Source organism: Mauremys mutica, chromosome 1, assembly GCF_020497125.1.
Source record: "Mauremys mutica isolate MM-2020 ecotype Southern chromosome 1, ASM2049712v1, whole genome shotgun sequence".
NCBI classification, from domain to species: Eukaryota; Metazoa; Chordata; order Testudines; family Geoemydidae; genus Mauremys; species Mauremys mutica.
In genome coordinates, this window is record NC_059072.1 from 9,156,207 (window position 1) to 9,181,306 (window position 25,100).

The 25,100-nt window shown below is 39.7% G+C and overlaps 1 protein-coding gene across 4 annotated transcripts in view; it reads left to right on the forward strand.

The window, feature by feature from the left end:
- The window catches only part of CHCHD3 (coiled-coil-helix-coiled-coil-helix domain containing 3), a 254,625-nt gene that overhangs the window by 182,344 nt on the left and 47,181 nt on the right, over window positions 1-25,100 (forward strand). For all 4 annotated transcript variants that reach the window (XM_045002042.1, XM_045002043.1, XM_045002045.1 and 1 more), the window contains one exon: window positions 19,677-19,747. In XM_045002042.1, the coding sequence (XP_044857977.1) occupies window positions 19,677-19,747 (71 nt within the window). The remainder of the gene's footprint in view (window positions 1-19,676; window positions 19,748-25,100) is intronic.

Genomic DNA, 25,100 nt, shown 5'->3' on the forward strand with positions numbered 1-25,100 from the left:
TTATATATTGCCCTGCGGTTCTATAACTACTTCACTCTACAGACAACTTTGTAAAAGAAAGATCCCTCATGAATCCCTCTGCACTCCCAGCACTTCAATCCCTCCCTGCTTGATTTTTAATGTTTCCTTCTGCAGACCTCCAGGGAGGGCTCCGCAGATCGTGGTTTGAGAAGCATGGATATATGCAGTATGGTTAATGTTGTCCTGGACCTCAATGTTACTAACCTCTTAGGAGGTTTAATGATAGAAACTTACTGGTTGTCCAATAATATTCAGTCGTCATGAGTCAGGATTTTTCTCATGTAAATAATCTACCTCATAAGAATAACTTGACTCTTGATACTTGTAAAGCACTTTGCGATCCTCTGTTGTACGTCAGTGCAAATTATTACTAGGAATGAATACGTAGATTAAATGAAACTACTGGGAAAACTTGGGGTTGGACTGAGGATATGGGAACAATACTTGCTGTAAAGAAGCTTATAGTGGACAGTTCTTCTGATTCCCACCTGCGCAGGAAGAATAGGAACTATTCCTGCCAGCTTTGGCCCCTGCTTGCTTTAAGACTGGAGTTTACTGGCAAGTAGCATCTGATTCTGAAAGATGTGAGAGAGAAAGTAATTCCATCAGGATTGATGTCCCCTCCCCTCCTTTCTCTAGAGCTAAACTAAAATATGTAATTAGGGATTTTTTAAATTAGATTGTACTGACCAAAACAAGTAAACATGCTGTTAATGTTAACAAAAAGGTTCCTGTGTTATATGGGACATGAGAAGTTTTTTATATATGTATGTAGCTAATCTGTAACTACACCCTCCTTTCTCTGTTATCCTTGTCTGTCTCTCTCCCAATCTCTTTGTTTGTTTGTTATTCCCAAGTGTTTAAATTAGATTGCAAACTCTTTAGGATCAGAATTGTGTCCTTCCTGTGTGTTTGTACATTGCCTAGTTCAACTGGGTGCTGATCCTCTGGGCACAAACAGTAATATAAATAATAAATATTATATAAAATCTGCGACATTAAATATTTTACTTGGTATGTGAGATTGGGTAACTTGCTTGAATTTTGAAAGTAACAACTGAGAAAAATCCTACCTTACTCTTTCAAGTGCATCAAATTACAGGCAACATACTGAATTTTTAGGATACTTTTTTAAATGCCTACTGATTGTATGAAGGTATAGTTCAATAACTCCTTTCATCAGAAAGTCTCCAAGTGATTTACATACAGCCCATCTGACTCCTGAGACGCTGGCAAATATAAACTTTATTTGCTCAGTAGGGAATCTGAGACACTAAAAAAAATTAAATGACTTAACTGAGGTCAGAGAGTCAGTGACATGATGAAACACAGCCCAGAACTCCTGACAATACTAGTTCATGTTCCTAATCACGTGAACACACTGTTCCATAGTGCAATGTATGGTAGGCATGTACCTTAAAACAGAATTACATAATTTTAAGCGTGTCTTCCATTTTAAACAGGTAGCAATAACATTTCCTTATGTTCATTAGAACATGGCATATTTCAGCACTTCTGTTTGGACTATTAGCTTATCCAGCTAGGAAACAGCTAGGAATTTTTTTTATTATATGAGAAGTGGTAGCTATATGAAATGTTGCAACCCTCTTTAGTAAATAGCCTTGTAAACCTAAAGCTCAGAAACCGCCTTCCCATACACACACACAGACCCTCGTTTTCATTGCTGTCAGCCTGAGTGATATTTTAATTTTTCTGCCCTTAGAAAACTTCAGTCTCTTATCCAATAGATAAATGAGAGAACCCCTAGGAAATGCTGCAGAATGTTTCTGTTTGCCAGCGCAATAAATGCAGAAGCAAATAAATGTCCTCTCCCATCAGGAGGAGGCGTATAATGAGTAAATGATAGGAAAAGGAATTCAGGAAACAAATGATCAGTCCAATCTACGACGACAAACAATTTCTTAATAACTTGGCCTTCAATTGAATAGAGGGCTCTCTCCAGCAAAGGAGAACTGCTGAAGCTGAGCCCTGGAAAAGGGTCATTTACATCTGGCAGCTGATAGATTTTGTAGTGCTGTTTGAGGTTCACTGAGCAATAAGCTGTGATTCAGACGCACGAGGTTTTGGTGGATCACCATTTGTGTGAATGTGTGTACGGGGAAAAGAATAGCTCAGGAATTTAATTCACATTATTAGTTCCAGATTATAAGTACTGCACTTACATTTCTTTTGTGCTGTTCATTAAAGCAGTTTTTCATATAAAGGTTCCAGTTCACTCCCTGGATGATTACACAGTATGGAGCATCCATTTTTATTCTTGTTTTAGGCGTACAGATCTTCCCCATATTTTTAGGTGTGTTTTTTATAGTGTATAAGGGGTGCCTGCCCCAAAGAGTTAACATCTAATGACTGCATCATCTCTTTAGTGAGTGTTTTGCCAGAGTAAGGAATGAATCAAGACCAAGGCATCAGGATTTGGTCCTACATTAGACTTAATACAGCTGACAAAGGAGGCAGTGGGAAAAGAGGTACCATATGTCACATGATGTCCGTTGTGAAGTGCATGTTTAGATTCTGCACTGAGGCTCACTGCTGGCTTCTGTAGGATTGCGTCTGAGGAGGGTTCAATAGGACTGTGGCATTACTTATGAGCAATCCCTGCTGACCAGTGCAGAGCTGCTCATTGGTTTTAACAGCAAGAGAGGGATGTTATAGAGGTAACAAGAAATAAAGGGCTAGGTGGAAAAGCCCCATAGTTGCTGTTCAGATGCTGCCTTGACAAGATCAGAGCCGCTTTGATACATATCAGCCCTGTATTCGGTTAAATTCCTGGATCCCCCACACCTACAAAAAAGAAGAGATTGGCAACTGGCTTTACTTTTTATATTGGATCTAACCATTTCAGAGTTTTTGGCTTCTAAATCCATTTATCTATGCAGTATGAATAAGGTCCAACCCAGAAGTTGAGGGGAGCTTGGCACAGTTATAGGGCTATACGCCACAATCAAACAAAAATTTTCATTAACCATCAGATTGGAGGCTGGACAAAGGTGATAATGCCAGGCTGGTGGTGTACTCTGCTTTGTTGAATGTACCACAGAGAATCAAGTATTCTAGCATCTCATGCCTTATAACTGAGAACCATCATACCTGAAAGCTTAGACTTTACAATATGCTTCTATTCACATGCATATTTCTGTGCCAGATCTTTCAAAAGGCCTTTCCTTTGAAATATGGGAAGATAATCATGCCTTTGAAATGAGTAGATACTCTGCTGACATGTTTGAAATCTTTATTTTTCCCCTATATCTGAGAGTTTAACCCCATACATTACTGTAGATCTTATATACACAAGGGTTTATTTATTTATATGCAGTGTTACATACTGTGTTGAAGGAATTAAGAAATAGACACAAACAAGAGAATTCAGATATAAGGCAGATACTCTGCCCATTACACACACACACACTTTCCTTGGTGTTGCAGCATTTTTGGTACCTAACATCACCTACTAAACCAGAGATTCTACTCTCATCCAAGTTTTTGTTGCTTGTTGTTGACTTGTTTAGTACTAACTGCACACAACACTGCTCAAAACATAAAACAGCCGTTCATTGCCCCAAATAGCTTACAATCTAAAAAGTCTAACATGGTGGCATTTGACAATAACTAACATAAAACTGCAAATGAGTCATCTAGAGCAGAGGTTCTCAAACTGTGGTCCGCGGACCACCAGTAGTCCGTGAGCTCCATTCAGAGCGTCCGCACACGAGAGAATGAATGGCCACCCATCTAATTAGTGGAGCCTTTGTTTGGAAAGAGAAAAGAAACTAGGACTAACTTTCTGGAAAAAATGGAAGTTGAGAAATTTCTCTTCTTTCCTTCCTTTATTGGGAAGTTGCATTAGGTTTATGCATTTTTTTTCACTGAGCTTTTACCATGAATCGAGAGGAAATTGTAGGTGTTGATATATAAAATTAAAGGACTTCTTAATGGACTCTTACAAGAAGTGTACTTTTATGTAAAATATGTGAGTCTTAAACAATATATGTGTGTTTGCTGCAACCTTTGTAAAAATTTAAACTGCCATTTTGCCAATGGTAAATAGAATAAAAGTTTATTGATTAATATTATTTTGCTTCTCTTTTGGTGCAGGCTTTAGGGATAGTATGAGGTGGGTGGTAGAATAACGTGGAAAGCTGCAATTTGCAGGTATCACAAATGTGATGCTTTCTTAGTGAATTCATCCACAGGACAGAGCATGGAGTCAGCTCACTGAGCACTATAAGATCAAGAGTGCGGATTCTGAGAACTAGACTTGTCACTTTACACAGCACCCAGGAGAATGTAAAAATAAGTATGGCAGTAGGCAGTGTTGCAAATAATTATTGTAACTTGAAGTAATTTTACAGTGAATTACATCTTGAAAGACATTTGCTAAATCTCATAACTGTGAAATTAGTGTTTTACCACTGTAGATTTGGAAGACAAGTGACCATGTCTAGGGCATGAGAATTTCAGGTGTTTAATATAGATGAGGCCAGTGTTACTGTGCAGTAAAATGGGGGGGGGGAAAAGAGGAGAAGCATTGAAAGTGTGAAGCACATTCTAAATACTCACAAGTATAGGGTAAAGACAACTGGGTACATGCAGTGAAGTGCAAGAATCAAAATTTAAAAGTCCATGTATAGATCCATCCATATACTATGGTAATGAGCATGGTATAGTAATATGGATGGACAGATCCATTACTCATAATGAGGGAAGGAGAATTAAGCTGGGTTGTTATGGCAGGAAACTTGACACTTAGGAAAAGTGTATTCTACTGTGTATAGTTCTCCCCAGAATTACTGCTCAAAGGCCAAAACTAGATAGGCCCCATTGTTGTAGGTTATTACATTACGGTATGGTATAAACATATAATAATGAGAGTCTCTGTCCCAAATAGAATACAATCTAAAATGTGGTTAGTTCATATCTCCTTCTTGGTGCCACAGTAGACCACTCCTGGTGGACAACTCCCAAGCAAGAACTGAGGGATCGGTAGACCTGGTTCATGCTGGAATGAGCAGCATAGAAGCAGATTCTTGGGTCCTGTGAACCAGGCCTGAAAAACTATGAAGCAACCTTAAGAAAAGGATGTTTTAAGGTGTTTTCGTTTTCACAGAAATGTACTGGTACTGTGCTTGGGACTCTGTAAATAGCAGCAGATTGCAAACTAAAGAAGTGGCTAAAAATTGGTGCAGACTGGTAGGTAGTATATTGTGGATCTCTGGAGAATATAGGTTCTACACAGATTAACAGTGATTAGTTTGACTGGGAGAAAAGAACTTAGAGTGGTAAGGCTAAAACTGTGGTTGGGAGAAGTGTATACAGAAGACAGCAGAGTATTATTAGGAAACACCTACAATCAACAGTTGAATAAACAGGAAGGCTGTTTGGCAAGATATTTTAACAGTAAAGACTTGAAGGAGAAAACAATGTTGGAAGGAGAATACTCAGAAAATACAGTGAAAACCAAAGAATTGTGAGTTGACATAAATATGAACAAGGAATCTTTTTGTAAAAGGAAAAGAGGAGAGAAGTAAGATGGAGAATGAAAGGAAGAACTTTAAGTGGTTAATTGTTTTCAATATCACAGGGAGTCTTCGAAGAAGAAAGTATGGATTCTTTGAGGTGAGAGCATCAACAGCAAGGCGTAGATACTGACAAAAAGAAACGTTGAATTCTTCTTGCTGTTGGTACTCCCAAAGGAAAATGGATGGAAGGTAGATGCCAAAAACTGCCACAAATGTGTAGAAAACAGGGTTGCAAAGCATACTGCATTTAATTAGAGCTGAGCAAGAAATATTTTCAGTTTGAGGGCTGAATTGAAAAATCAGGGGAGAAAAAATTCAATTAATTTTGTACCAAAACTGATTTTTTTCCTTTTCTTTTCTCACTAAGGTGTGACTGAAAAATGTTTTTTGGGCTGAACAAAACATTTTGAATATCATTTCTAAATGGCATTTTGAAACAAAACAGTTTTGAAATATTTTGAAATGGCGCTTCAATTTGAAATGAAGATTTGATGCAAAACTGGTGGACATTTAAAAAAAAAATCCTGTAATTTTTTTTTATTTAGCTGAATCTCCTTGCCAGATTTGACCTAATTTGCCAATAATCTCAGTTGCCCTAAAACTGCTTTTTTTTTAAAGCAAATTTACTATTCAGGTGAAAAAAATTGCCCTGCTGTACATTTAATGACATTTAGCAGATGTTTGCACAGCTGTTCAAGATATATTAAAATTAATGAATGTCTTATGGTTTTAATTAGAGGGTCCTCTTCCTAGTGTGTGTGCATGGGGTCTCAACTTGAATACCAGGAATGTATTTCTCTGTACATAAGACTCCTGTCCCATCTTGTCAATGTTTCTTTAATCTTAACAGCTCAGGAAATTATTCCATCCTAAGTAATGTAATTTCATTGCCCTTAAATACCATGAGCCGATAAGTGCTTTTAGAAATAGCTGTAGTAAGACTGTTCTGTGATCCTGTCAGATATATAAGCTGAGAGAAGCCAGTGCAGGTACGTATCTTGAGATCTTCAAGGAGCATCTAAGTATTGCAGAAGTGCAGCATTGGTGATTCAGGAGGTAGCACTCTTCTGCTAAATAAATATTGAATCACTCCTCAGTGTTTGTCCTCGGGAGCTCTGTACTGCTCTTTTGTAAATAGGATATGAAACAGAAGTTCTGACCAATGATGGTCATTAAAAATCACAGGGTGCTGTAAGCAAGATTTGGTGTGTGAACTGAAGAGTCCTGGCCAAATCCTTAATTTGATGATGCTACTCTGCTTCACTGAATTTTCACTGTAGTTTGACCTAAAACCATTTGGAAGTATTGCTGAATGTTAATCAGCTGACACATTTTACTCCAGAGGTGGGTTTTTTCAGTGGTAAAAGAAATAATTCCTTTATGTTCAGTTAGAATTTAAGTTTATAAAATGCACTGGGATCCTTTGGGATGAAAGCTGGTATATAATTTAAATATCAGACATACGTTTGTAAATGCCATTATAGTTACTGCATACATAGTCGCAGTAGATTCTGAGCAGCATAGATGTGAGAATGGCGCTGACTTCTCACTTGCCAGTTAAGGTTCCTCAGTGTTCTGAAGTAGTGTGCGATGACAGAGCCCTTTAGAGTACTGAGAAATAACAGTATGGTTCCTTAGCGAGAATGTAATTTGTAACATGTAATATTGAAAATATGGTGAGACTTGGAAGAAAAGTTGTAAACAGGACTGGTTTTGATTAGGCATCCTGTCATCAATAGGATGTTTAAATATAGTTGTGCATCTGAGCGTATGTCTGGAAGATTGAGAACATTTGTATTAGAGAATATGCTACAATTACATGCAGATTAGATGGTAGGATGAATAGCAATAAGAATGTTGAATAGTTTTGTCCTTTTAGTAAAGGTTTTTCATTTTCTTTGGCAGCTCTGAGTGTTAACCAATTAGAGATCAGTGTTCTAGTAAGATAGAAAAGTGAAGTGAAGCGTATCTTGGGAGAGGCTCAGAGGCTTCTATTAATAGTTATGTTAGCCAAGTGTGCCTAAAAGTTGAGCTTGGAAGCTCAGATGAAAAGGGCAGCTGAATTCTCTGCTTTTCTCCACTTGTTGATCTGATATGCTCTCTTTCACAAACTTAGGAGATGTATCACAATACTGAACATTTGGTGTTGGAAATCATATCTGCTCTTTGGGAGCCTTCGTCTATAGGATGGAAAAATATATGCAATCAGACCCAATGAAGGAGATCATAAATGACTGGAATCTAGTATAAAGAACTTTGACAAGGGCCCTGATCTTATGGACTTGCAAACTGATAACTTCCTTTATGCAACACTTTAATAGTATTCAAGGCAGAATAAATATAATATATTAAATAACATACACATTCACTTGTAATATACTTTGTATATCTGGTTTTCCAATGGCACAGTTAAAATCAATTACCGTATATACTCATTCATAAGCCAGATATTTTTGGTAAAAAAAAGTGACACATCAGAGAGCGAGGGTCAGCTTATAAACGGGTCTACACCAAAATTTGATGATTTTAAACTCTATGGAATCATTGAATTGAATATCTAATACATTGTTGTTTTGTTTACCTGGAGTGTCCAAGTAAACAAAACGTCCCGACCCACCAGTGGCTTACCCTGACAGGCCAGGAGCCAAAGTTTTCCAACCCCTGAAATATAGGGTCGGTTTATGAAAGGGCCATACAGTTTTTGTTATTTTTATCTATCCATTTTGAGGGGTCGGCTTATAAACGAACAGGCTAATGAACAAGTATATATGGTAAGAGATAGGCATAGATTAAAAAAGTAACCAATATTTTAACATGATTTGGTACATGAAGTTGTGTTCATTGTTAGGCTTTATAATAGGTAATGTTATCTATTTAGGCTCATATTCTTTCCCCCATCCCTTCGTTTTGTTTTACGCTTACTTGTTGCATCTTCAGAGGCTTCAAAGCTCAGTCCCTTTGAGATAAACGGAGACAATTAAGAACTCTCTTACAGATGAATCCTAGCCTCTTCCCCAGGGCCCTCAAGGACCCTCTTGCAGCAGAACCAGTTTGCTAGATTTTAGTCTTGTATAAAAGGATGATGTCCCTTTCTTTGTCAAATAAACTATTAACAACATAACTATTAAGTAAAAATCTTTAAATAGATTATGTGGAATATACATTCCTACTGAATTTGTTCAGGTTTTAAAAGCTAAAGGCACATAAAGAAAAACTTCAACTGCAAAAACGAGTTCTGGTATGAAATAGGATATGTTGGTACTGCTCCTTTAGTGAAACTTAACAAGGGTTCTCACATTCTCTTGATTCTGTTGATAACCTTTTATCAGCTTGGATGACACAAGAACTTTTAGAGCTTCCAACTTGCTGAAAACCTTCTGAAGATTTTCAGTATAGGTAAAAAATACACTTGTGCTTTGAGGTTCCACCTACAGATGAAACAACTGAACATGTAAGCCTCTGTAGGAACTTGTTTTCTAGTACAAAACTTTAAAATCATTGCTACCTAGCAAAGAGGATTCTTCCCCTATTCCTTCATAACATGTGGCTTCCACTGCTTCTGTTGGAGGAAGATTATTCCAGAGTCTGACACAATTAAAATGTGTTTCCTAATATTCAGATTACATTTTCCTTTATTCAGTTTATCCCGTTATTGTTAGTTATATTTGTCTCTGTTCCATCCTGAATATTTCAGTTTAAAAGGTACCTAATTTTACATAGTAGATTAAGTCCCCATGTACCCAGGACCCCCTCACAACCAAAATCAACATTCCCCATTGGTTTCCTCTTGAAGATGCACTTCTTCCACAAGACCCAATTAATTTTAGTACACCTTTTCAATGAAACGTATAACAAAAGGTACAAAAAAGGGTACTAAATGAAATGCATGCCCAACAATACTACACAGGCATCTGGACTCGGTTACATCCTAACTTCTGTTGCTTCACTGTGTTTCATAGATTCCAATGACAGACGGTACCATTGTGATTGTTTTGTCTGACCTCCTGTATAACACAGGCCGAAAGAATGTCTTTGAAATAGAACATATCCTCTAAATAAAAATCATCCAAGTTTGATGGAGAATCCAACCCTTGGTAAATTGTTCCAGTGATTAATTAGCCTCACTGGAACCAGACCAAGGATAGACACCTGCAGGACTCCATTAAATATGTCCTTCCAGTTTGATTGTTACCCACTGATGTCTGCTCTTTGAGTGTGTTTTTTCAACTACTTGTGCATCCACTTTATAGTCATTTCATCTAGCCTACAGTTCCTTAGCTTGTGTACGAGAATATCCTCTGGGAGTGTGTCAAAAGCCTTTCTAAAATCAAAGTATAGCCTCCCCATGGCCATGAAGTTCCAGTGGATACTGCTCTGCAACTGGAGCTCACAGCGTGGGCTGTTACTTCTGCATACTTGTTAAGCAGGTATTTGGGTTAATGTATCTCTTTTAAAAATGACTGCGCCAACCCTTCCCCAGGGTCATACCCCTCTGCAGTGCTGTGGACAGAGCCACATCAAAGCACTACTGCAATACACAGGAAATTCCCTTGGTTGACTCACAGTGGTGAGCATCAGTTGAATACAGTAATACGTTTGTCAAATTCTCAGTTACCTGTATTCCTGTCATGCAGCATATTAGTTTTGCTAGCCATCCCCATTCCTCTCACACAGCAGACTTGTTTCTATAGCCACCCCTTTGTCTAACATTATACTCTCTGCCACAATTCACCTCTCTGATTCAGGGAAACATTTTTAGGTGCCAAAATTAAACAGAAAAATCATTGTTTCATTTATTTACCACAGTAGTTGATAACAGTTTACTACCTTTGCTCATTTGCTCTTCAAACTGCAATAGAAAAAGGTATTGTGAAGTCCTTTAAATCGTAGTTTCACAAGGGCCCATTGTGATTATCAGTCTGACTTCCTGTGTACACAGACCTTCCCTCAAAATAATTCATAGAGAATATCTTTTAGAAAAACATCCATCTTGATTTAAAAATTGTCAGTTATGGAGAATCCACCATGACCTTTGATAAATTCTTCCAATGGTTAGTTACCCTCACTGTTAAAAATTTAGCCTTTTTTCCAATCTGAACGTGTCTAGCTTCAGCTTCCAGCCATTGGCTTGTATTATACTTTCTCTGCTAAGTTGAAGAGTCCATTACTAAGTATTTGTTTTCCATGTAGATACTTAAGACTGTAATCGAGTCACCTCTTAATCTTCTATTTATTAAGCTAAATAGAGTGAGCTCTTTGAATCAATCACTATAAGGCATGTTTTCTAATCCTTTAATCAGTCTCGTGGCTCTTCTCTGAACCCTTTCCAATTTATCAACATCCTTCTTTAATTGTGGGCACCAGGACTGGTCACAGCATTTCAGTAGTGGTTGCACCATTTCACCATGTGCAAAATGGGTAGAATAATACCACCTCCCAGTTTAACTTCACATTTAAGATACTATGGTGAGGGCATTGTAGAAAAATCCATGAGGCAATTAATAATTCTGCATTCAATGCAGAGTGTGGATGGTGTACACTCAGTAATGCATGGGGCCACATATTGAGCAATGAGGATAAAAAGCAATATTGACCAACTACCCATTCAGTGAGTACAGGTGTGCACTGATTGAAACAGGGGTTGTATGGTGAAAGTATGTGATCATGTAATTAAAGACTGTATCATAATGCATATACACAAGGGGGCAGAATTAAGGTTGCACAGGTAACCTTAATTCTGGTATTTCCTAACTTTTGAGTGCTTGACTTTGTAACCGTAATGTTCTTTTAACATGGTGTTGGTTTCTTTGGCATGTAATAAATAATTATGGCATGTGTGTGTGCATGTACAGTAGACAGGCAACATTGATGTGTATTTATCTGTGTATTGAGGGGCTATTCCACATGAACAATAGAGGAAATAAAAGCTATTATTAATTCAACCATTATTCTGCTAGTCCATTAGTGGACAATGTAGTAATATAATTTCTAATTGACAGCATGTTATAGCAAGCATCATTTCTAGTCAGTATTCTCAGCATTAGCTACTGGTGAAATTATTCTAAGAAGTGGGGAGGATTTTAAAAAATGACTTCATTTCTGGATTGTAAACAATTATATACATGAAAGAAAATCCTGAGTGAATTCTGAAGGGAAGGTATTGCACAGAAACACATGGTAAACTCAATCTAAGATGACAAATGGCTTCTTAGTAGCAGCTCTTTTGATCACTCAAACTGCAATTAAAAAAATAGAACAAGTACACTTGGAACATTGTCTGTGTGTCAAAAATGCACCTTCATGCTTGAAAATGATAAAAAATTACAATCGATCCTTACAACTGTTGTGTTCATCTTTATTGATCAGGCACGAGAAAGATAAATTGCAGCCCAAATAAGATTATAGTAAATGTTAGCATCGTAGGGGACTATAGGTTGATAGAGGGCTATTCATCATCTCAAATAGTGACCTGTCCACGCGCACACTATAGTCAGTGTACTGTCTAATCACATACCTATTGATTTTATCTACATCCAAGAAACCTGGCTGCGACTGTCATTGGGCAGACAAGATTGCTTAAATTTAAAGGGGTCACTGGTGTGAAGACGATTCCATTTTCATTTTCTTACTGATTTATTAAAAAATATGCTACCTCCAGTCATGTGCATGAAACCTCAATTCCCATACAAATGAATGATTAGGTCCGGATCACAGAAGCAGGAGTGCAGTAGACCACCGTGCCCTCTGCGATCGGTTTATGTGCTTTTGACTGTGGTATGTGTTACGCAATTTGTTATAATTTGTGGTAATGTTTTGACTTGAAAATTAATTTGACCCTTCTTCTGAGCTTAGTATTCTTTTCTTTGATTTCTAAAGAGCTCAAGTTAGTTCATAATTAGGAAAACCGTTAGAAGACACAGTGGCTCAGAGGATGAAATGTCTATCTTTTTACCTTTCCAGAAAGAATTCCTCTTTTAGTACTAAGTGAAATAAGTTTGTGGTTTCAGATCAGTCTCCAATACAGGAACCCGCTTTGTGACTTTTCTTATAACCTCATTTGGCACAGATAACACTTGCTCAGGAAAGCTCTTGTGACCCACTGATCATGAAGACCAAATCCGCTTTTGCAAAGGATGATCCCTCAAGATCAAGGCTAAGGCCTTACAAGAACAGTTTACGAAAATTCACCGTTATAGTCAGTCCCAATTAAAAAATCGTGTCTTTCCCAAAAAAGAAAATTTAGAATGATAGTTTCCATGGACTGTGTTGTGGCCATCTAAATAGATTAAATGTTTTATGGATGCCATAGTAATTAACCTTGAATTGTAACACTGATGTGTAAATGATTAAACTCGAGTTTTAAAAGTGTGTATGTAAAAAAATGGAATACGTGATAGTATGGTGTGGAATAAAGATTTCATTGGCATGGTGGCATGATTTTTGTGATGCCACATTACTCAAGAGTGTCAATGCCATAAATCAGTTCTAGCAAAAGCTAACAAACCCATTATACCACACCACATCAAGTGCTCTGTATATGACCCACATGTTACGGAAAAACTAGTTTAGAGAAGTTTTGAACAGTTTTATATGACTGACTTCATTTTTTTATTCTTCCTACTGTGAAGCCAGGTGTCTCAGCTTATCTACCCAAAGTCCAACTGTGCTGACATGGAGTTCAGATGAGCTCAGGTCAAGCCATAAAAACCTCTTTAAAATTACAAAAAGTACATTATCTAGACATAAAATGTCACAACTTGTTAGTCAGTTGTCTTAGAATATTGTATATCCCACTGTGAAGCTCCAACGTTTTCGGGTATAGAAAAGTTTTTACTGCCCATGGGTTGAATCTTGCATTTTGAAAATGGGTGGAGTCAAGGGGAGAGGCATTCCAGAATTTAGGGAAAATGGAAATATTTCTGGAGAGACAAGATGGGTGAGGTAATTGTGACACTCTGTACCCCCAAAGCAACACACTGACACCCCCATATTTACCATGGTGATGTAATTATGACATGTTTTGTACAAAGTATGCCTCATAAGGTATCATTCTAAAAGTCTTGATCTGTTGAATATAAATATCCTGTTGGATTACATGTGCTGTCATTGTATCTGAAGTTATGAATATTGACTGTGTACCAGTATTTCAACAGTTTTTGCTCTTGGAGTGACACCCTCCCTCAATGTGAAGAGGACTGCACAGATTTTTGTTAACTGAGCTAAGATCTTTTCATGCACTTCACTCAAACCACGCTGTTTTTAGGTAAAATATAAAACAGCTTTATTAACTACAGAAAGACAGATTTTCAGTGATTATAAGTAATAACTGTACAGATCAAAGTAGATTACCTTAGAAATAAAACAAATCACAATCTAAATTTTATTAACTAGACAGGATTTGAATTACATGCATAATTGTCGTATACCATCTCATATTTGAACATTGAATGGGGTATCATTAAACGATTACAGCCCATACTTGTTGGGGACCACAGCATGAAATAAATCTGTCTTGAACCTCCTCTTCTGGCTTTCAAACACCCTGCCCCAAACCTCTCTAAGATCACCATCAGATGAAGCTCCCCACGCCAGAACCTACCAAGATCCTGCCATAACAAACAGATGCAAAACCTGCAGACATACTTTTGCTGCTACAATGATCAATAGCCCCCAAAACACACCTTTCAAAATTCATGGGTCTTACACATGCCCATCGCAAGATGTGGTGTACCTCATCTAATGCACTAAATGCCCCAATAACAACTATGTTGGTAAAACAAGACAATCATTATGCTCTAAAATGATACACATCGACAAATGATAAAAGACAAAAACACCTTCTTTGAGTTACGGTCCTTGTTGTATTCCACTGTGGGTTAACCATGTGCCTGGAGCTGAATAATTTGAAAGTAGCGTCTGCTGGTCCGCGCATGTGCCCTGGTTCACCTTGTGCCTCCATCTGAGGGAATAAAGGGCGGTACGGACCAACTGTCTCTCCAGTTCCTTCTCACTGCTGCATGGCTTAGGTTGGAAACTTCAGTGTCCATAGCTTCATCTTTGTCCTACAAAATAAGAATTAGTTCTAATTTTGTAAATAGTTTTTACAGTTTCTACAATTTAGTGTTTTATAGATCTGTTAGTGTTTAGATTAGGCTCCCGGGACTCCTCACACTCCTGATCCCTGTTCAGATACTGGACTATGCCCAGGACTCTGGGCATCCAACTCGGCATCTCCTGCCCACGATCCTTCTTGGTCCGCGACAAGCACCAGCGCTAACTGTGCTGCCTTTGGGAAGCCCACATCACGGTGAGGTGTAGTGGCTGCCAATCATTCTCCAGCCATACCCAAGGAGGGTGGAAACTTTGTCTCCTCAAATACCTTATGGAGAAGGCCATGATGCCTCAATCAGAGCCAGGCTGAGAAATCCTCCCTGTACATAGGCCTAATTCAGCAAGGAGTGCATCTTCTGCTGCAAAGTCTGAATCAGGTACAGGAGAATTTCCCCCCACAGGACCCCCCCCCCAGCAGGATATTGTCAGAAATCCAGGAAGCACTCTCATAAGCATAAGACTAAATCTTACTCTAAATCCTCTCCAGAGAAGTTGGATTCACCTCCAAGTAAGCCTATCAGCTCAGCCCATGAGGACTTAGGATGTCTTAAGTCCCAGAGGCATGACAAGAAAAGCCCATACGCATTGGTCTCCATCGGTACCATCATCCTTGGCACCTCCAAAATCCAGGATCTGTTGGCACCAACTAAGTCTAATCATTGTCATCTTCAAGAACTGTTTTCCTCGCTGGCTTGAACAAGTAAAACCCCTGAATCTGAATACGTTGCTTCTCCACAGAACATTTTCACTCTCCCTGATCTGAAATTCCCTCCTCTATCGGTCCGCTCCATCCCTAAAGAGGTAATAACACCACCAAGGGAGTTGACTGCTAGAAGAGTTTATCGCTGCCTGTCCCATACGCTGAATACAACTCCCCTGCAAAAGCACTGTTGGCACCACCACTGGAACTGTAATCAGCCTTCTCTTCATTGGGGGGTTCCAGACCTCCTGATGAACATTTTTCCCCCTAGCCTACATATCTTGCACTTCCCAAAAGACCTGTACTGGTTTGGGACCTACTTCCCTTTCATCTAACTTGGAGCTGTTGTTATCCCATGCCAAGGGAGCCCCCGCAACTACCTGTTGACCCCCTCCCTACTGGCCATATTGGGGGCCTTTTGACCAGTACCCCGCTGCAGAATCAATCTGATCTGCTAGGTGGTCACCCCTTGCCTCCCCTCTAAGGGGATGCTCAGGTCAGCCCCCAGATCCAAAGGAAGAGTAGGAGGAACATTACAGACCAGATCCAGTGGTTCTGCTAGAACCAATAAGAATGCTGTCTTCATCTCCAAACAAAGCGGTGACTCCTACATCTCCTTCTCTCCACCCTCCCTCAGTGACTTCAGACATTTCCATGACCACTTTCACAGAGTAGCTGGAGTACTTCAGTTTTCTCTTGAAGAGGTCCAGGACATCTTCCACTCATCTGGATCCAACAGAATAGCTCTCCCTGGTAATGAATCCATACTTGAGCCAGCTAGGAATTTTGGCACACTCCTGCCACCCTGAAGAGGGTGGAGAAGCATTACTATGCGCCACCCAAAGGAGCAGAATTTTTGTTTTCTCACCCTGCTCCCAACTCCCTGGTAGTCCAGTCTGCTTCTAAAAGTTGGGAGGTGTTGGCCTTAGGCTATGCCTACACTACCACTTATGTTGGTATAATTTATATCACTCAGCGGAATGAATAAACCACCCCCATGAGTGACATAAATTACACTGACATAAGCACCAGTGTGGACATAGCTGCCACTGCTCATTAGGGGTGGATTAATTAAGTTGATGGGAGAGCTCTCTCCTGTCAGAGCGGCTACACTAGATATCTTACAGCGATGCAGCTACATTGGTGCAACTATGCTGCTGTAAGCTCACTGTTGTAGAGATAGCCTTAGTGTTTCACGGCTCTCAAGCTCCCATCAAAATAATGTTGAGTCAGGGACTGAAATGTAAAGTCTGTTGCAGAGGGTGTAGGAAAGCAGGACTTTTGAACCCTCTGTCTCTTGCATGATAGTTCATAGGGCCTCTGATGGAAAAACTACTTAGCCATATGCTTAGGTCTGAACAATGGGCAGTAAAACTTCCTCTGAGGGACAGGCTTGTATATCTCCAGTGAGTGGAAGGTAGCTCTGGAGTCCTTCAGGGTAGGGAGGGACTCATCCATCTTCTGATTAAAGTGTGATTCATCAAGGAGAAGGTTCTTATTGGTATTCTGGGCCTCCATAGGGAACCATAATTCCCTGCACAGGACAATGGCAGTAACCATAGCTCTAGAGAAAGTATTCTTTCTAGTAGCAGAAAGGACTCTACTAGAAGATGTTACCTAGCTAAGTGGAAGCACTTTTCTTCTTGGGCATGTCAAATGGACATTCTCCCAGAAACTGCAGATATTCCTCTCTTCTTGGACTATATCCTCTCTTTGAAGACATCAGGCTCATCCCTCAGCTCTTTACAAGTCAACTTGGTGGCAATTTGTGCATGACATACACCACCTCAGGCATTCATGGACTTTGCAGATCCACTGACCAATAGATTCTGGAAAGTCCTAATCAGAATCTTCCCATCTATTCAGAAGGCTACTCTCCAGTGTGACTTAAACATTGTTCTCTCAGTACTCACAAGGCCCTCCCCCCACATTGAATTTTTAGCCTCTTGCTCCATGTCTCTCCTTTCCATGAAGGTTGCTTTCCTTGTAGCCGTCACCTCACCTAGAAGGATTGACGAGCTTGGAGCAATGATGGCAGATCCTCCTTATACTATGTTCCATAAGGATACGTTTTGTTTGCATCTATACCCTAAATTCATTCCTAAAGTAGTTTCAGAATTTCACCTTAACCAGTAGGTTCACTTACTGTGTTCTTCCCAAAACCTCACGCTTCCCCAGAGGAATTAAGTCTCCACTCCCTTATGTACAGCAGGACTTGGCCTTTTACCTGCAAAGAACAAAACCAATCAGGGAATCTCAGAGACTATTCATCGCTATAGTAGAAAGAATCAGGGGCATGCCACCCAGAGAACCTCCAAATGGATCTCTGGCTGCATTCTACTCTATCGGCTATTGAATCTTCCCCCTTCCCCCGGAGTAAGAGCTCATTCTACCAGAGCACAAGCAACAACTGTGGCATCACTTCAGAAGGTACCCCTCCTGAACATGTGTAAAGCAGCCATGTGGAGCTCTGTTCATACGTTTGCGAGACATGCTGTGGTGCAGGACTCCTCTGGTGTTGCTTCCTTTAGAATGGCAGTCCTCCACTCAGCTTACCATCCTCCTACATAGGTACTGCATGTCAGTCACCCACAGTGGAATACAGTAGGGACCATCACTCAAAGAAAAAGGGGAGGTTTGAGACGTGTGGTCCCTATCTGTATTCCATTCCTTCCCCATTCCTTCGGATCCCATCTGATTTGTGGTAGAGAAGGAACTGGAGAGTCGGTCAGTCCACCCTGCCATTTATCCCCTTGAACCCAGGTAAGAGGTGAACGAGGGCACATGTGCCAACCAACAGGCACTACTTTCAAATTCTCTGAGTCTGGGCACATGGTGTGCATGCGTAACCCACAGTGGAACACAGCTAAGGGCCAAACATCTTGAAAAACCTACAGTTACAGGTCAGCAACCTCCCCATATCACTTGTGGGAAAACACTTTCTTTTTTTAACAAAGTCATCATCCTTACCTGACCTCTCAGTCCTCATCCTCAATGGAAACCTGCACAACTTTTTCAAAAGACGAGTCTACAGGCTTAAATTCATAACTTTGTTAGACACTTAAAATCATGGTCTTAATAAAGACACTGGATTTATGGCTTTTCACAACAATCTGTTACCCGCTAGGCCCCCTTTTTTGTCCTATGACTGCAGAAGTGTTAGTGGGCCACTTCATCTTGAATGGTCTCTTACCATATGTTGTTTGCAGTGTTGTAGCTTTGTGGGTCCCAGGCTATTAGTGAGAGAAGGTGGGTGAGGTAATATCTTTTATTGAACCAACTTCTGTTGGTGAAAGGGACAAACTATCTAACGAAGGCAGCATGATTTTTAAAAAGATAAAATAGCAGCTGTGGGAATTTACTCAAAGTTTGGAATATTAGGATAAGTTGTTGCTTTTTACAGATCCTGACTAACCCGGCTACCCCTCTGATACTAGAATAAGTTAGAAAGAGATGAACTAGTGAGCAAAGAGTCAATTGGACAGTCAGAGGATGAGTGGTTAATTTGTAACATAACTGCAATTTATGACATGAATATCACCTCCACACGAAGTCTGAGTGTACAGAAGTGTAAATACATACACAACAATGATTCCATTTATGGATTATCCAATCATCTAAAAATTATGAATCCCTCAATGATGGCAACAGCCTCCTGATTTGTGTTCCAGTCGTCGTCGTCCTTCCAGTTTTCCTTAAAACCGATTTTTCATGCAGCTTTCCTACTATACAAAGATCTAGCACTGGTTAAGAATTTTTTTGACTAGAAGCTTTTTCATCAGAAAATGCAGATTTGTTGAAACAAACTTTTTTGGGGAAAGTCAGTTTCTACTAATTTTTTAACACGAAAAAATTGAGGAAGTTTCTAAATAGTCAATACATTTTGTTTCAACATTTTCTAAATGAAAAATTCCAATTTTATGACTTGAAACAGGCTTTTGTTTAGAAATTTAAGCTACAGTAAAGTCAAAACTGAAATGAAACATTTTGACCCGAACCAAATTTTTTTGGATTTTTGGTTTGTGAATATTTTTGAAATTTTGACTTGAATCCCAAGTCGGGATGGAACCATTTTTCTATATAGAATATTTTCTCTGGATAAGAAAACTTTCCATTCTAGCTCTGCAGTGAACTGCTCACCAATAATGCTTCTGCTTTGTCTTGTACTTTAATGGTTATCCCACCTTTTTATTTGTTAGAATTATAGTGTAAGATGTTTGGTGTGGGGACCTGAGTTCTTTACACATTCTGTAGAGAGCCAGGAGTGTTTTCATGAAGTTTTCACTTTTCTCTTTTCTTTTCAGAGTGCACAGTTCTACAAGGTAACCACGGAGCAATACCAACAAGCTGTCAAAGAGGTGGAAGCTAAGTTCAAGTAAGACACCCCCCACCCTGTTACTTTTGAGAGTGTAAATCTGATGAAGGTTGTGTTCATATTAAATTAGGAAAAAAATTCTCCACCTGACCTAGGGGTCTGTGCTTGGAAAGTGGCAAATGAAATATATTTTTGCAGGGCTGGTTATTGAAATGAAGGAATTTTCATGAAAGCTGGTAGCCAGCCCATATTGTATTATGTACATGATTGTGTAGAAATTGACATCACAGTTAGTAATATATTAATTTATTTTTGGCTGATTCTATATAAGACATGCTTTGAACAACTGTACACCTTAAACATACATCTTCGTTAATGAAATACCAGAACTTGGGTGCCAATCTTGCATTTCAGTAGTATTCATACCATTCTTGTTTAGCATAAAAGGTATTTAAATCAGTGATTTAACTTTGCCTTTAATAGCGAAGGTCAGGTTGAATTATTATTAGACTTGAGGATGGTTAAATGAAGATGCAGTAATTGATGGACTAAAGAGACTCTGACCCTTAGCTTTGGACTTTCAGTTTCTGCCAATTCTTCCATTAAGCAGAAAGTGCCATTCATCATTTTTGTATGAGTATGAAAATAACCTTTTACAACCCTTTACTCTCACCATCTACCAATAGATACTGTAGACAAAAATTATGGAATTGGGGCCATAGTTTGGGTGGAGGTGTGGAAGCCTATTGAGAGCTCTGATACCCTGCCGCCTGACGTCATCTGTTTTATAGTAGGCTTAATAAAATGATATAAGTCTTTAAAAACCCTTAATATAAAATAATACTACACGTTTCAGTGGTTGGATCTGTTTGCCATTTCATTGTGTATTCACTTACAAATTATTTGGGAATCTCCTTATAATTTAATGTTATGTTAATTTAGTTCTGGTTAAAGGTACCAGGCTTGCCACCTTATGGAGTAAACATTTCTGACCCTCGGACAAGTATTGATTGAACCACAGAATGGAACTGTGCTTCAACCTTGATCTGGAGGGACTGCAAGTAGGAGTGAGAAGATGGTTTGGTTGCTATTGTTCATTCAGTTGTTCCCTCCCTCCTTTTCCATCTAATTAATGGGGGCTAATTAATTTTTATCAGCTTTGATGAATTTGAAACATCTAATTATCACCCTCCTTCCTTTCTTTAATTAAAAAAAAATATTTTTCTTAGTGTATGCTCAATGTGCCTCAGGTGGCACATGACCAGGATTCATCACCGAATTTGGTTCGCTGGCTGGATCATTAGCTTTCCTCGCCCAGGCCATGTACTGACAAGGAGCACAACATGAATGCTGATCCATGTTACTAGATATGAAATAAGGGAATAGTTAGTAGGTGGTACACCTCTACCCTGATAGAACACGACCCGCTATAACACGAATTCGGATATAACGTAGTAAAGCAGTGGGGAGCCCCGGGCCCTTTAAAGCACCACCCAAGCCCCGCTGCCAGAGGTCCGGTGGTGATTTTAAAGGGACCAAGGCTCCTCACAGCAGCTGGAGCACCGGGCCGTTTAAATCCCCACCGGGGCTCTGGCAGTGATTTAAAGGGCCTGGGGCTCCTGGGAAGCCGGTCCAGTCCAGTCCGGTATGGCGTACCAGCTCTTGCCGGCACAGCCTACCGGACTGAACCCGATATAACGCAGTCTCACCTACAAGGCGGTGAGATTTTTTGGCCCCCAAGGACCACATTATATCGGAGTAGAGGTATAGTAGCTATTGTGACTTATGTCCAGTGACTTCGTTTGCAGAGTTGGGAGGCCTGCTGTGTTCTAGCACACAATAGTTTCCAAAATCAGTCAAGTACTGCCCGGCTCTTCCAGGTGTTTACAGGCCTGGCCTCAACAGCAGGGTTCTAGGTAGAACCTAACATCACACAGCGTAAAATCATCTGGGAAGTTTAAAAACCAGCAGTGAAAAGTGTTTCATTCAGTCCTCCTTTAACCAGAAAAATAGTTGTGCAAAGGGAATATGGGGAATGGGATTGTGAAATCCTCAGACTTGTTGAGACTTCCTTCTCCTGATTGTTAATGGAGACATGAATGACTATTGGAGGAAAATAATTTCAGGGAAGTTTGGCCTGCATGTGCAAGTAAGGAAACATAACAGATTAACTGATGTTATATCTAGGATTGAAAAAATTGTGTTTAGGCTGGAGAAGAAAAGACTGAGAGGGGACATAACAGTTTTCAGGTACATAAAAGGTTGTTACAAGGAGGAGGGAAAATTGTTCTTAACCTCTGAGGATAGGACAAGAAACAATGGGCTCAAATTGCAGCAAGGGAGGTTTAGGTTGGACATTAGGAAAAACTTTGTAACTGTCAGGGTGGTTAAGCACTGGAATAAATTACCTAGGGAGATTGTGGAATCTCCATCATTGGAGATTTTTAAGAGCAGGTTAGACAAACAGCTGTCAGGAATGGTCTAGGTAATACTTAGTCCTGCCATGAGTGCAGGGGACTGGACTAGATGTCCTCTCAAGGTCCCTTCCAATCCTATGATTTGTGGATTAGTCTGCCTTCAAATAGACCCTTAGGGTATGTCAACAATGCAGCTAAAAACCTGCAGCTGACCTGTGCCAGCTAACTCAGGCTAAGGGGCTGTTTTATGGTGTAGACATTCAGGCCTGGGCTGGCGCACAGGCTCTAGGACCCTGTGAGGTGGGAGGATCCCAGAGGTTGGGCTGAAGCCAAGACTGAAAATGTACACCACAATTAAACAGCCCCTTAGCCTGAGCCCTGTGAGCCCTAGTCAGCTGGAATGGGTCAACTGTGGGTGTCTAATTGCAGTGTAGCGATACCCTCAGACTATATCTTCCATTGTTGTTTGCAGTGTTGTTGTAGCTGTGTTGGTCCCAGGATATGAGGCAGACAAGATGGGTGGAGTAATTTTGACCAGTACAAGATATTATCTCACCTTCCTTGTCTCTCTTAAACACTTTGAAGCCAGTTGTTGCCTGTTTACAGTCTTCCATAGATGACCAGATCCCCAAGTGCATCTTGGCAAACCAGTCCATCTTGTCAGCAACATGTGGTAGTTGCACTCAAATACATTTTGGCAACAGACCCTAAAAATAGACCTGGGTGAGAAATGGCTTTCTTGTCATAGAACATTCAAACATTTCCTGTTACCCATTGGGTTGACACCAAGTTCTCTTGAAAATGTTAGCAAAAAAACTAGAAAGACTGATTCATCCCAGAATAGTCAATAGCCTGATGGTTAGGGCACTTTACCGGGGATGTGGAGGATGCAAAATGACTCTATTTCTTGACAGAATTATAGCCTTAATTTTAAGCATGAGAGTTGTCTCCTTGAAGTCCATGTTAATAATAAATACAGAGGGCCAAATACAAGGGTGTTTTGTTTTTGCAAAGTTAAAAAAAAAAAAAAAAGGAGGTTTGTATCCCAATCCCATTTTATCTAAGGCTATGGCAACACTGCAGAGCTTACATTGGTGCAGCTACGCTGCTAATGCAGACACTCTAAGCCAACAGGAGAGCTTAGGAGAGAGGACCGAAGCCTGACCTCCACACGAGCCCTTCCTCCTGGGTTGGGAGGGCCAGGCCCGAGCCCCACCACCCCAGGTGGGGTGGACCAAAGCTGAAGCCCAAGGGCTTCAGTCCCAGGCAGGGGGCCTGAAACCTGAGCCCCGATGCCCATGGCTGAAGCCCTGGGGGGTGGGGCTGAGGGTTTGGCTTCGGCCCCAGCAAGTCTAAGCCAGCCCTGGTGACCTCATTAAAATGACTTTGGGTTCCCAACCCACAGTTTGAGAACCACCAACCTAAGCTGTAGTGTGTATATAAGCTAAGATGCCGTTAGTTGTGGTAGCCTGATTAGTGGTTCCAGATATGGTTTATTGCTGTATAGAGACAGAAAAGGTATTTGGAAGTACGTTTATAAATTCGGATATGTTTCATAATTAGCAAAAATAGTGAGGGGCACTTGGGGTGCAAATGGATTTTATTACCCCATATTTCACATTTTCCTTCATGTAAAAGTCTCTTTTTAAAACTCTGGATTTCCATGCTCTTGTGGGGTTAAACTAAATGGATGCTATTTTAACACTGTCTTTGGTGTGGAGTTTGATACATAAATTATGAATGATTTAGTGAAACCTTGAGATGATGCTCTTTTGGTATCACCAGCCGCTTCTTGTGTCAGTGTAATTGAATGTGAGGATGGAGGACAGGGTTTCAAGCAATAATGTTTAAAGAGCTTGTTTAATTGGCTGTAAAAGAAGAATTAAATAAGGTTGAACTGCTAAATTTATAATTCTGTTAAACGTGTAAACCAATGTGCTGCATGTCAGTACGATTTCAAGTTGAAAGTGTGAGATTAATAGCACTAATTGTGGTATTGTTACGAAGCTGCTCTGCTAATCATTTTAAACGTCTCAAATTTTAGAAAGTTTCATCCAGATGGCTTAGGATTCGGTTTCAACTTTTGAACTAAAATGTATTGCAAGAGTTTGAAATAAATGTGTACCTATCTTTCTTGCATTTTCCTTCCCTTCCTCCCTTTAGTCCTTGAAATTGTCATTTGTGGCTTCAGTGGGCTTTATGGACAGGGAGAAGACTAAATACCCCCTATATAGACTTGTATCAGAGAACTAACAGATCCTCTGTACTTTGTCTGCACTATTTATTGATGCCTGCTTATTATCTACTTCAGTGCGGCATGAATTAGTGTGATATTCCAAATGTGCATGATAAATGTTTTATCTCTTTAAGGCCCTGATTCACATTGATCAAATTCTAAATCATCAAATGGTTTATCTCTCTAAGACACTAATTCACATTGATCAAATTCTAAATGATCAGGTTCAGTCAGTTCCTGCAGTACACAAATTACATTAAAACAACATTACTAAAGTATGCTGCCTTTTCTAATGTAGGAGTTATGTTACCAGCAGTTACATTATAACCAGAATTATTATATTATGAAGATGTCTCCCTCATAATTAGAAGTATACACAAGAAGAAAAGAATGCAATATTACAGGATGAGCAAGGCTTTGGGTGAGGATTTGGGCTTTTACTGACTAATTAAATTTTGCATCTGTATGGGTTTTTCCTTTAATTTGAAGGACTGGTAGCAGGAAATTTGGCAGCTGTAGTGGTGACATTTTATTCCCCCATGGTCTGCAGAGCCAAGTAACATCTTGATTATTCAGTTAGGGCTAAAATAATTGTAGAGGCCAAATTCTACCTAAAATAAATGTTATTACCTTCACCTCTGTTTTTTTTACTTCATTTGGTAGATGTCAGCTTTAACAGCTGTGCATTAGTGCTTTTTTACAAACTGTATCATTGCCCCTCACCGGTTCCATTTCTGCCCACACCAAACTACCTTGCTAG